The sequence below is a fragment of the Geospiza fortis genome, unplaced genomic scaffold, assembly GCF_000277835.1.
Source record: "Geospiza fortis unplaced genomic scaffold, GeoFor_1.0 scaffold40, whole genome shotgun sequence".
Classification (NCBI taxonomy): domain Eukaryota; kingdom Metazoa; phylum Chordata; class Aves; order Passeriformes; family Thraupidae; genus Geospiza; species Geospiza fortis.
In genome coordinates this window covers 14,594,408-14,607,417 of record NW_005054297.1, presented here as the reverse complement: position 1 = coordinate 14,607,417, position 13,010 = coordinate 14,594,408, and the positions used below count along the sequence as shown (strand labels likewise).

The following is a 13,010-nucleotide window of genomic DNA, read 5'->3' as shown; positions in this document are numbered from 1 at the left end:
AAAGAGGCATTTGTCTGTGCTGCAATTAGCTTTATGCTGGGCTGTTCAGTGTCACTGGTATTTTGTATCTAGTGTTGTATCATCCCCACAGGGTGATACAATATAGTTTGGGACTGGATCATCAATGAAGTTGACTGTAAATGGTTATGATGTAGTCATTCTTCCATACAGTTCTTCCTACATGCATGGATAGTTTTTGAGGTTGAGGCTTAACAAGCTCAAAGTAACTCTCTAGAAAATGTATTTACTTTTGTAGGAACCATTGAGCCAGTTCAGATCAGTTCTTACAGCATTGTTATCTCCTAGATCTGAACAAGTAGCCCACATTTTGTGCCTTTTTTAGATGAAGTACCTGTCATGCTGGGCCTGCTCACCTTTGCCTCCCTCTGGAGCTGAATGAGCCTTTGAGCTGAGCTTTGCACACCACAAGCTTGCAGACAGGGGCCAATTGGGGCATTTTAGTGCTGGGCTTGGGACTAGCAACAGTTAATGTTTGCCCTTCAGTGTGTTCTCAAAGGTCATGCTGACCAAGGAATTTCTGAGAGAAGGTTAAAGTCATATTCTATTTCCCACTCTTTGGAGGAGGATTTGGTTCTCACTCTGGAATCTGTCAACATGACCTCCATCAGAGGATTTGACTAACTGCTTTCTCTGCCCCAAATAATCCTCCTCCTAGACCACCCTGTGTTAAGCAGGCCAGATAAATAACCCACGTGCCCAATTATTTCTTGAGGTTTTTTTAAGTCATTTGACATCTTGTTCCTCTTCATCTGTGAATCTTCTTGAAAACAAGATGGGAGAAGACCATCTTTAACCTATAAAAAGAGTTGTTACATGACAGGAAAACTGCCACATCAAGCTATAGTTTTCTGATTAAACAAAGTTAGTGTTTTATCTTCAGATCACATTGGTTTTTAAATTTCTTTCCAAATTCTCCTGTATATGCTCAAAATGTAAAAAAACCAAACCAACAAAAAAAACCAAAACATCAACAAAATAAAACAAAACCCTATTTAGGAATAAAATGTTAACTTACAGTGTAAACCAGGAGTTGTGATGATTCTTTTGTGTCCTAGAACATGCTTTCCCAAAGTCTTCAACAAGTTAGGAAGTAATGCAGCTAACCTTGGGCAGCTAGAAGCATCTTTAATGGTGTGAAAATGAGCAGTAATTGCAATCTGTTACAGTCTGTATAGGGAAAGGGCTTGACACACACATAGGGAATATCCTTTATTTCAGTGCCCCTTATTAGATCCTGAAATGATGTTGATTTGGTGCTTTTCAGAGCTAATCAGTTGTGCTTGGTCCTCTTGACAGAGGAAAGGACCTCTTGCCAGCCAGGGCATGCTCTGGAGGTGGCGGTTGTGTCCTCTCTGACCTCCTGCCATCAGACACTGTCCTTTCTTGTGCTCTGATGAAAACCTGGGTTTCTCCCCATAGTGAAACTGACCCCGTTTATTCCTGCAAAAGTTTTGTTGGGTTTTAGAGACCTGTGGGTCTAGAGATCTGTGGATCCTTACTGGGAAAGTCCTAGTTAAGTCCTCTGAAATTTATGGAGGCTCCCATTGATTTTAACAAGTATAGTCTCAATCTCTAAACGTTTGAAATATTTTCAACAAATGTTGTTTCTCTTTTTATGTTGTGAGCTGAAAAAGTTCAGAAGTGATTTTGATATGCTGAAGACAATGAAAAAGAGGTTCAAGTTTAATAATTAAATTTTGGTCCACGAAAGCACTATTGTGCTTGCTGTGCTAGCAAGAGTATTGGTGAGCAATTAAAAGTACCATATTCTGTAATTTGGTATAGTTGGGAAGGAGGGGAGGTACATACAGCCAACATGCACCTCTGTAGATATTTTGGAAAACAGTCACATTCCTTTTTTTAAATTTTTATTTTTATTTAGCTTTCATCAATAAGGAAATAAACTTCCACTATCAGTGGAAGTAAGCCATTTGCTTTTTTCAAAAGTTCTGCTGACCAAAAAAAAAAGGGGGGGGGGGGGGTGTTCAAGCTTCCTGCTTTTTTTTTTCAGAGAAAACATCAATATATGATCTTAAACATCTGTTTCCTTACTTCTTCATCTGTTCCCACACAAATTCCAAACATACTCTGTTTCTTCTCCCAGTGTCCTGTGGTTTATACATAACATCAACTGCATAGTTGCTGTCTTACTTCAAGGCTCTGTAACTTGAAAAAGCCAGTCAGTCCCATGTTTAACCCAAAGCCAGCAGGAGACAACACAAAGAGAGTATTTTTTTAGTCATCATCATATAGTTGTGGAATATCTGAGTAACATTCATCACTGTTTCTAGGGGTTTCATGACTAGGAAGCAGTATATGTATTTGGTGTCATATACGGTTTGCCTTAAGAATTTGTGATTCCCCCTCTCCCCATCTAGAAGTTTTTAATAAGAGGTATTTTCTCAAAATTGCACATGCATCCATACTCAAATTGATTGCAGAGGCAGACAGCAGTAAGTGGAGGTCGCAGCATGTATCATTTGACTGTAGAAGGTAAGTTGAAGCGCAGTGAAATAGAGGAGCACATCAAAAAAGGCAGCTGCAAATGCAAAATGTAACTTGCACTTTAAAGGTGAAAGGAGAAAAGTTACTCTCTTGGGGAGGTCGTTAGCTTTCACTTCAAAACTAGCAAGCTCATAATGAGTTCAAAAGCTGTGCTTTATATTCTCTTGATCTCACTGGTTCTTCTAGAAATGCATCCTTCATGGGCTGATTGTGTCAGACTGTTACTCTAGAACAGTTGTATATGGTTAGGTTCTTCTCCTAGAAGTAGAAGAAATTCCAAGTGTGTTAGAAATTTGGCAAGAGCTTTTAATGGCATTTGCAGAATGCTGTCGTTTTTAGTGGCTGAACATTTATTGACAAACTTCCCAAGTTTGGGTTTGAGTGCATTATCCTTATAAAATGCCATTCTTCACTAATTATATTTTTGCTTTCTTTTGTCCTTGCTGTGTGCTGCTTTCTTGAAGGGTGTGGAGCGCTAAGTTAATGATACTGCCTAAGGAATATTAAACGATTTAAGTTTGAGAAAAAACAGGCTTATGAGAAGGAATTTAATTATTTTCAAGTAACAGTCGCATATCTTCAAAGTGAAAACCATCTGAGGCCCTGGACACATAACAGGCTTACTCTTAGGAAGTCAGTCATACTGTCCCAACTTTAAAGGGCTGCAGGCATATGACATTACACAGAGCTGATTTATCATTTTCAATGCCTACACTGCTCATTTGTAGACAGCTGCCACAGTGCAGTCATTTCCCCGGTTTGTCTCAGATTTCACATCTGTGTTCATGTATCTGCAGACTGAGTGGTTGGGTAGTCTGATCAGGTCTAATGTTGGGACCACAATTCATATGTCAGGGATGCAATTCAAGCACTAGGAAAAATGATTGCTTGTACTTGGGCAGTGGAATTCTATCCAAAGAAGAGTATTTCTCACATATACCACAGATGGTCTTAAAATAAATGATCCTGCATGATGTCAAGTTTTTTAATAGCTCAGGACAGTGCTTTTGAGTTGAACAAAAATTTTGCAAAGCACCAGAAGTTTCAGAGGGACATGATGTGTAGGGAGAGGTAATTTCTGATATAGACAGAAAAAGAGCATGCCAGCCATTTGCAGCCATTAAACTGGACCGTCAGACCTGGATGGGAAGAATCCTTTGTGCTCTCTGTGGTCCATGTGCTCCTCTGTACCTCAGCAAACATGCAGATAGTTTGAGTTTTAGACATTAAAGTAAGGAGAGAGTGTGTTCATCTCCAGCTTTCATGAAAATCTGGAATAATTCTCTGCACTGTATGGGAGAGCCTCTCTCGCAAGCTAATTCAGGAAGATGATTTTGTATTCAATTGCTACAAGTTTGGGGTTTTTTTCTCTTCTGAAAGAAAAGTCGAATAGTGAATTTCAGCTAGAATAAATTACTTAAAAATTAAGACCAAGATGCAATTAAGAAGCTCAAAAAAACCAGTTGTTATGAAGGACCTTCAGAATTGAAGCCCATTTTTTTCTTAAATTTGATTTTGACAGTGCTGATTTTACCAGTCTCGCTACAGATTTTTACGAGCTGCTCTCTTAACAGAGCCAAAAGGTGAGATGGGTAGAACTGATGTGTGGAGGTGCTAATATGATTGTAAAGGTGGCTGAGTTGAGGCAAGAGGAAACCATCTGCTTGGAAAAACTGTTCATAAGATGTTTAGCACTTAGGTGAAAATTGAGTCAATGCACTGTACAAAGATACATCTGCTTTGCACCTTGTCCTGAAGACTCTGAAAGAGCTAGTGTTTAAATTGCATGTTATTTCATGGAAGTGAAAAAGAAGAATGAAAGTAAATGTTGTTGCTGTCTTAACTGGACTGCTATGATAATCTTTTTCTGAATGTTACTGCAGCATCACTGTCCGGTTTTTCTTTTCTATGGGAGAGAAGGTATCATTAAACAAAAGACTATAGACATCTTACAGTTCTCCCTTCTGCAACTGCAGTTTCAAACGAGGTGTTAATTGAGATATTTTTACTCTGAAGGTCTAAACTTGCAAACTTACAAGGCCAAGAACCAAGATTAACCAAAGTTTAACAAAAAGGGAAGTTAGACTTTCCCATTTTCATTTACTACTCTGGGGAAGAATTGAGTTCTCCTAATCCTTCTGGAAGTGGGTAAATAAGGACTAATGGCTCCCAACCATACACAAAAGGAACTCCTACCCTTGATTTGAGCATGGAGGACTGCTTTGTAAAACAGACTAACAAATAAAGCTGGTTCCAATAAAAATTTCCTGTTTCCTCTTTAACACATTTGCCTGTTGTTTGCTTACACGACACCAAGAATAAAGACTTCATTGTAGCTTTTGGAGTTTTTGGGGATTTGGGTGGGGTTTTTTTAATTTGTTTTGTTTTACTTTCTAAGAGGTTTTTTGGGGTTTTTTTTGATTTTTTTTTTTCTATCAGGGCATTTAGAAATAATAGCACAATTTCTTTCTTGCCAGCGGTTTTTTGTACAAGAACCTCCTGCTGCTGGGGGAGGGCACAGGATGCACGTCTGAAAAGCTGCACATACATTTCTTGCTTGGAATGTATACTGAGTGGTAGTTTATTGTAAAGGTTTTAACTGGCAAGGATGTTTGATTCAGAAAGGAAGTGGCACTGCAGGGATGGAGTGGGAAGGAGGGAGCGAGACCAGTCCTTTGCCTGCAGCAGCTTATCAGTTCAGCTGCCAGGTCTTCATCAGAAATTGCTTTGCAAATTGTGGCTGAAGTAGGACTTTCCTAAAATAGGTTGGAAAGCAGTGCAGAGTTCCTCTGCAAGTTTCCTCTCCTCCCTGTGGCTATTAGCTGTCCCCAGCCAAGCAAATGCAGTGAGTTCCTAGCTTAGATAATTATCTGTAACCGATGTCCCCTGGGATACTGAACAAAGGCTATTCAATGCTCTGTCCCTTCTAAATGTTTTTAGAAGTAGTTGGAAAGTCTGATTTTGGAAGACCTGTTCTTCTTTCTTTTGGCTCATATTATCTTGATTGCCATTGATCAGGATGACAAGGACTTGCACATAAATATTATCATGTCCACCTGGATATGAAACTGGCAGCTAGCAAACCAAGAGTCCCAGGGCTAATGCTGCTGAGCTGGAAGCTGGAATTTGGAAACTGTGGGAATGAGCTTCTTCCTCTAGGGTAGTTTAAATGATTTGGCCAGATCCTCAGGTTTAACCATGTGTATTATTCTCAAGCACAGATTCCAGTTAAGCTGCAGTAATGAACTTTTTACCTAGACAAGCTCTCAGCTGTTTAAATTTGTATCTCATATTGTGAGGAAGCGTGTTCAGTGTACTCTGCTTTCTGTGCAGCTTATTCAGTGTACCTTGGGTTGGATTCTCCCTCTGACTATATTTTGATCTGCCTGAATTTCACACACATACACAGTTTTGTTCATATGCTGGCTCATCAGTAGCCAACAAGGTTGAGATAGGAAAGCTGGGTTAAAAAATTACCCTTCCCTTTGTTTGGTCACACCACATAGGAGTACAGTCTAGGAGGAATCCTGAGTTTGGCCAACCTGAGTTGAACAAAAGGAGCCACTCTTTTAGGTCCCACCTCCACTCTGTCACCAGTACCCATCATGTCCCTCTCTTAACCATGCTGTGTGTGGGTGGAGATGGGATGGAGAGAGCCCTGGCCTCAGGGCACTCCCTGACCCCTTGTTCAGGAGAGTACTCCAAACCCTTCACCCTATCAAGGTTTTGCAACAGGACTTGCAACCCTTTGCCCTTCCAGGACTTGCAACTTGCCCTATGAAAATGGGGCAAATATGGCTTTTAAACACTTAGCACTGTCTCGTACCCAACCCTAGGCATTTACATACCCTAATCGATGGACAGGTGCACTTGTGTTTTATTGTGCTCTGCAATTCTTGTGGACAGATAGGAAAAAATCAGGTGTTTCATTGCCTAAACTTCTTGGGAGTTTCTCAAAGGTATTTTGAAAGCAAATATGCTCTGAAAATCCCACAGGCCCATGGCAGGTGGGTGTCCATAAAATGTAACTTCAATGTCCCTGGCACATTTGCGAAAAGATACACAAAGCCTCTGTAGAGAATGGTGAAAAAAGTCCAGTGAATGCATATTCATAATTTTCTAGCTCTAGAAATAATTTACAGGCCATACACCTGGGGTGCTCAGTAAAGGAGCTGTGAACAAATATTTAAACATATTGAAGAGTGCCTGTAGTAGTAAGGAATCTGACACTTTTTTCAATTGCACTGCAAGCATCTCCCTGCATTTTTTGCCAAAAGCTTGTTATCTAGGATAATTTTTTTTCCTGGTTTTAAATCAAGCAAAATTCTCATTCAATCCAAGCACTTCTGCAGAATGTGACCTATAAGATACTGTGTTTTATTTTAAGTAGTCTTAAAAATTTGTTGCAGATTTTTTGCTTTGCTACTTTAATTTCTTCTGAAGTATTAATCTATCGTCTTGTTTGTTCTTGCTTTAGCCATACAAGTTTCAAGTATTTTTTTTCTTTATTGAATTTCCCACATATTTCCTTAGCATACTGAAATTGATATACTACTTTAAGCAAAACTTTGTGATGGTTTGCAATTGGAATTGAAGAATGCCTTTTCCTAATCAGTAGCTAAGTCAATATGTCTGTACGTGCTTGTTCTCATGTGGTGCCATAACCCAAAGGTGAAGCAAACACAAGTTGCACAAATGCCTACTTGTCCTGACTTCAACAGGAGTGGATTTTTAGATGTTTATTTATCTGGAATGTTGTGTTTTGGCTCACCTTAACTCCTTGGTTTGGATATGTGTCTTAGCAAAGTAGTCTGGCAAAGCACAAATATTTTAACACAATTGTAGCAATTTGGAAAATGAGAGTGGGGTTGCCATCATTTTCGAGACGCTAAAATGTGCCTGCCATTTAATCCAATTTGTGTACCTATATCTCACTGGGAATATTTCTTAGCATGAGAAAATTTTGTGTTATTTTACTTACACTGTGTTAGGCTTTTCAATACCCTGTATTCAGTAACCTGTATTTGGAGCAATTCTGAGCAGGCCTCTTTGTGCATGGTTTCTGCAGCAGGTAGCCATAGTATCCTCTCCAAGTAGGTGGCAAAACTGTGTACTGAGTTGTGCATAATGAAGCTTTTGTTTCCTGGTCCATCAGGAACAGTGAATATAATGAAAGCCAGAAAAACTTTAATACTTTCTGATTTCTCATTGTTTGTTTGATCAGTTCTAAGCAGGGAACTAAATTCCCAGTAGCACTTTATTGAATTTTTCGAAGAACATAATTAGCCCAATCCATTTCTTCAACACTTGGAGAATACCCTAGGTACCTTTGATATTTTCCTAGTTTGAGCTAATAGGATAACATATTCTTTATCTCTATGTATATTAAGTAGCAGATGAATTTGTATGTGATTTATTCACAGACTAGTACTATTTTCTATGTAACATATATGTGTGTGAATAATTTCATTCTGTGGCATGCTGTTTTGGGAAGTGTGAGGGAAACCTTCCTGTAATACACCAAGTAACTCATAAATTCCTTGTAGACTTCCAATGAAACTAGGTTCTTGTTGGGTAGTAAATAAGTGCTTGAATAAGCTGCAGTACAGTGTGTCAGTTGTTCTTGGACTTGAGTCTGTCAGTACTATCTACAAGGTGTTAAAGTGCACAGTAATGCGAGCTCTGCAAGGAATTTCTGTCAAGACAAAGAAGTTGTGCCAAGAGGACCAAAAGATTTGCTGAACAAGCACTACCCATGTTGATTGCAGATTGTTTTTTCTAGTGTTAACAAATACTGTACAGGATAATCCATAACTGCTACAGTTTTCATTAGTGCCTATTTCTCTTACCATTAAAATGATGAGCTGTTGACAAATAGCAGCTGAGTGTTAGTGACTTTCCAGAATCTAAGATATGTTTGATAGTGAGAAGAAAAGCAAACTGGGAGAAGCAAACATGCGTCTCAGTTCAAAGTTTCGGGAAACCTTCGTGCTTATTTTGCACTGGGGATAGTAGAAGTTGTGGAGAGGAGGTTTTTTCTCTGCAGATCACTAACCAGAGTGGGATTTGTTTCTGTCCTCTTTCAGAAATCGAGGCCAAGGAAGCTTGTGACTGGCTGCGGGCTGCTGGGTTCCCACAGTATGCGCAGCTTTATGAAGGTAGGCACCTGAACTCAATCCTCCCCCAGCAGCTTTTGGACAATAAGATGGAATATTCACCAATGAATGAGATTCAGGGGCACCACTGAAGTTCCAGTACTTGAGATGACTTTCAGGGACTGGGCTGCTCCCTGCCACCCACCACACACACAGATGTACCAAACTCAATGAGACTCTGAAGCACACAGGAGTTTTGAATTTGTTTCAGGTTTCTGTTTTAGTCTGAATCTTCCAAACATCGTCATAGAACAAGTGTAAAGGTTACCACTGTGGTATGTTCCCTCTGGTTAAAACAGAAAGGAACATAGTCAGCCACTGCTACAAGCCCAGTCTTGGAGAAATACAAAAGCTCCACTGGCCAGCTCTCCTAATGGAACAGTAGTAGGAAATTCTGCGTATGCGTGGTTACATCTGTATGCCTCATGATTCCCAAGTCCTGTACGTTTCTTCAGAATGGTTTGGGTTGGAATTAGATGCAGGCTTACTATGAAGGGAAAAAGAACATACAAGCTGTGGTTGTGCAGATGCTCTTCAGAGAAGTGGCTGCCTCCTGCAGTCACTTGTCCTTCTCTGGGATGCATTCATTTTGTGTCTGCTTTTACAAGGTTTTGCTCAATGAGAACTGTTTTCTTCATTGCCTCTCCAGCCTACAAGAAACATGCAGGTTTGGCATACAGTTCTTACACTCTGATGCAGAGTAGCATATAGAAGTTTGTTTGAAAGTGTGATATGCTTTTAATAATCTATATTCTTGTTCAGCATTTGCCCCCACACTGCTTAAAATTACTTTCATTGCAGTGAAATTATTATGCACTCTTTACTGCCTCTTCATTTTTATGAAGCAAACTCCAGCTGCTGCTTGTAAGAACGAGCATAGAAAGTTCATTATTACAGTGAATAACTGCTGAAAATTACAGCAAATGCTGAGCTGATCTTCTTGAAAAATGATCTTGTTTAGCTTTGATTTGCAGCTGCATTTGCAATATGAGATGATAATAGCACTTTCAAAAGCTGCACTTGGCAAAACTTTTCCTTGCCTGTTCAGAAATTAAATTTCCTTTTATTTTTTCTTTTTTCTTTCCTTCTTTTTTTTCTATGCTAATGGAGATGGCCAAGATTTTCTTGGGATATGGAGCTGGAACTGTATTTCCAGTTTTTGTTACAACTGAGACAAAACTCTCAGCTGAATAGGTGGGCTTGTGAGTTTCTTATAATGCTGAGACATAAATCCCCTAAGAAATTACTTGCATTCAGAAAACATGTCCTACCTGTGTAGGACCATTGCCCTACCTAGAGATTCTAAATTACATGAAGTTTCTGTTGTAACAGCACGTCCTGCCTAACATCAAAAGGACCACAGAGGTGAGAGAGAAGCAGTGACAGCAAGGCCAGTCATACCCTTTGAAAGGACAACTGTCCTTACTGAAAAACAATATACCATTGTCCTTTGCAAGCTCCCCTGGCAGCAGCAACAACAAAGCCAGCAGTAGCACAGATTAAGCATTAGAAAAAGGGTCTTATGCAGACTATCAGCTTCTTTCAAGTCACCTCTCTCACTTAAGTTCTCACACGTTCTCTTGTGGACATTTTAAGATATGACTTTGCCAGTGGAAAAACTTACATCAGCATTGCTGAAAAATACAGGCTGAATGTGCTCACTCTCTTTACTTGCATTTTCTACTTAAAACAGTGAAGGGGAGCCCTGTGAAGAAGGCCTTGTACTATACCAATTGGGTATAGTACAAGAGTTCTCAGAAGTTGCCTATTCCCACGCAGTGTACATTTCATATGCGAGATTAAACAGTGAACCTTTGCCATTTGCTTTGCTAAAACCATGATTTTTTGGTACAAAATACAGAATTCCTAGCATTTTGCAGAATATGTTATAATTTGTATTCCTGAGGCAGTTGTGGAAGCTGTGGATAGCCTGTCCCTGAAAGTGTTCAAGGCAGGGTTGAGTAGGTCTTAGAGAAAGAAACCTGGTCTAGTGGAAGGTGTCCCTCTCCATAGCAGGGGGCTTGGAACTAGACGTACTTTAAGGTCCTTCCAACCCAAACCATTGTATGATGCTATGAAAATAAGGACATAGAATTCATTTCTGTTGCTATAGAAAATGAATTAATTTCATAAAATTCATAGAGTTCATTTTCTGTTAGAAAGTACCTTTCTAGAAATTAATATCAGTCTTAATTATTTTCCTCATTTCAGTTCATTCTTCCTAGTCTATAGAAATTTAAAAATTCATAGACAATTACTTGGATCAGGAAAATTGTGCGCAACTGCAGCAGTCTGCTCATAGATTGACCTTGTATTTCTGTGCACCCTGAAGAACCAGCAGCTTTGGGTGGGAGTTTTAGCTGTGCAAGGAATGCCAGATCAGGACCTGTATGACAGTCAGGAATCTGTGGAGTACAGTAAATGATATATATGTGTTTGCTGCTTCAGAGCTGTAGTAAATTTTCAGCTCTCTGCCAACATTGTTTCCTCCCCCTCACTCTCCCAGTTGTTTACCTAAATAATCTCCTAAGGAAGGGAGGCACTATGGTGTCCAGGCAGCTTGGCTTGCTTTTATTTCAAGCCATATCTCATTAATGAAACAGTGTCAAACTTAAATAGCTTGATTAACAGCTGAGGAGATTCAAGGCTTTTTTTTTTTCATTCTTTCACAGAGTTTTGGCATTTACTGGCCTTTTTTCTTTAATGTGAGATATTATTATTTTGATGGAGATTGCATATTTTTTTTAAATAAATCTAGCCTGAATTAGTTTACACTTCTTATGTCTGATAGGGAAGCTTGCATTTGCCTTTTTCCATCTCCCATTGTTTCATCCCTGCTTTAATAATTTTTCCTCTATTCTGTATATAAACTCTCAGTTATCAAGGCTGCATGTCAAAAATTTGTAGATGAAAAGGAAGCACCTCTGGCATTTGAGGTGATAGCTTGTGTTTACCTAAGCACCAATCTTGATGAGCTCAGCTGCAGGCAGCTGAGCAGTTGTTTGAAATAACGAGTCACTGGGAGTAAGCCTCACTTTGGTTTTTGATCTGTTTCTCTTCTTGCAGATCTCCTTTTTCCAATTGACATTGCTCTAGTCAAGCGAGAGCATGACTTTCTGGACAGAGATGCTATTGAGGCGTTATGCAGGTAGGTGAATAAAAATCACACTGCATTTTGAAACAAAACCCTTCCTGTGTAATAGAAAGTACCTGGCAAAAGCACAACCAAAAAAAGCACACAAAAGTATGTCGTTTTCATTAAAATACTTTATTGGGTTAATGTTTGGGGATCTTATTTAAAAGAAAGTTGGGAGGAAAGTGGCAGGAATCTTTGTGAAAGGGATTTCATAGGCATATTTTTTTATTATTCCCCTTTGTTTGCTTTCTTTCCTAATTCCCAAGTTAAGCATGGGAAAGCAGAACTGTGCTGGCTATAGCCATCAGCATGTACAACTGCAGCACCAATTCCCAGCAGGAACTGGGTTTGGGAAGCAGTATCAGCAAAGCAATGCTTTGCACTCCATCACTCTCCTTTCTTACCTTGGTGGACAGCTGTGCATACAAACAAAATGCTGTGTGTATAAACAAAGAGCTCTATATACAAACCCTCATGCTGGCCTCAGTGCATTGCCCTGTAATGTGGATATGGCTGAAAGGGATAATGTAATGGAATCTGTTCGTTTATCACTACTCCAAAGACAGCTCTGACCTCAGCCACATGCTCGCTTTAACTCATCTTTGTTGTTTGTGGGCTCCTTCCACAAATCAGTTCAACTGGCTAACCCCACAGAAAGGGTCTTGATAGTCCTTTTTTGTGTTAGTAAATTAAATCAGTGAATAATGAAGTTCACAGTAGGTGTGAAGAATGGGGCAGGACCCCACAGCCAGCTGCAGAAGGAGAAAGGATAGGTAGAAAAAGAGGGAGCAAGACTTGCTGGTGTGTGGCAGGGTGTTTTTTACAGAACTACAGCCTCAGCATTACCAGTTTGGTCATAAAAGCAACCACAATGGCCCCATCTGACATCATCTAACATTAATCCATCCATCAGTTACCTCCTCTAGTGCGAGTCCACAATCTTAAATGGCAAAAGAAAAAAAGCTTGAACTTCTCATATCTCCTCTTACCTAGAAATAAGTGCAGTTTTATGGCTCTGTCCTTCAGTATGGCAGCTTTCCAAACTGCCTGCAAAGTGAATGCTTTTGGATACTGCATACATGGTGTGTGCAACTCTAAATGTCAGTAATTCTAATGAATTACAAAACCCTTTTAAGAACAGCTTTAAGTTTATAGTGTTCTCATGCCATCACTGCCATACTTGGAAGGGAAAG

General features: G+C 39.5%; 1 protein-coding gene across 5 annotated transcripts in view; it reads left to right on the top strand.

Moving 5' to 3' along the window:
* The window catches only part of DLC1 (DLC1 Rho GTPase activating protein), a 214,215-nt gene that overhangs the window by 180,735 nt on the left and 20,470 nt on the right, over positions 1-13,010 (top strand). For all 5 annotated transcript variants that reach the window (XM_005415503.2, XM_031055214.1, XM_031066842.1 and 2 more), the window contains 2 exons: positions 8,613-8,684; positions 11,748-11,829. In XM_005415503.2, coding sequence (XP_005415560.1) covers positions 8,613-8,684; positions 11,748-11,829 — 154 coding nt within the window. The remainder of the gene's footprint in view (positions 1-8,612; positions 8,685-11,747; positions 11,830-13,010) is intronic.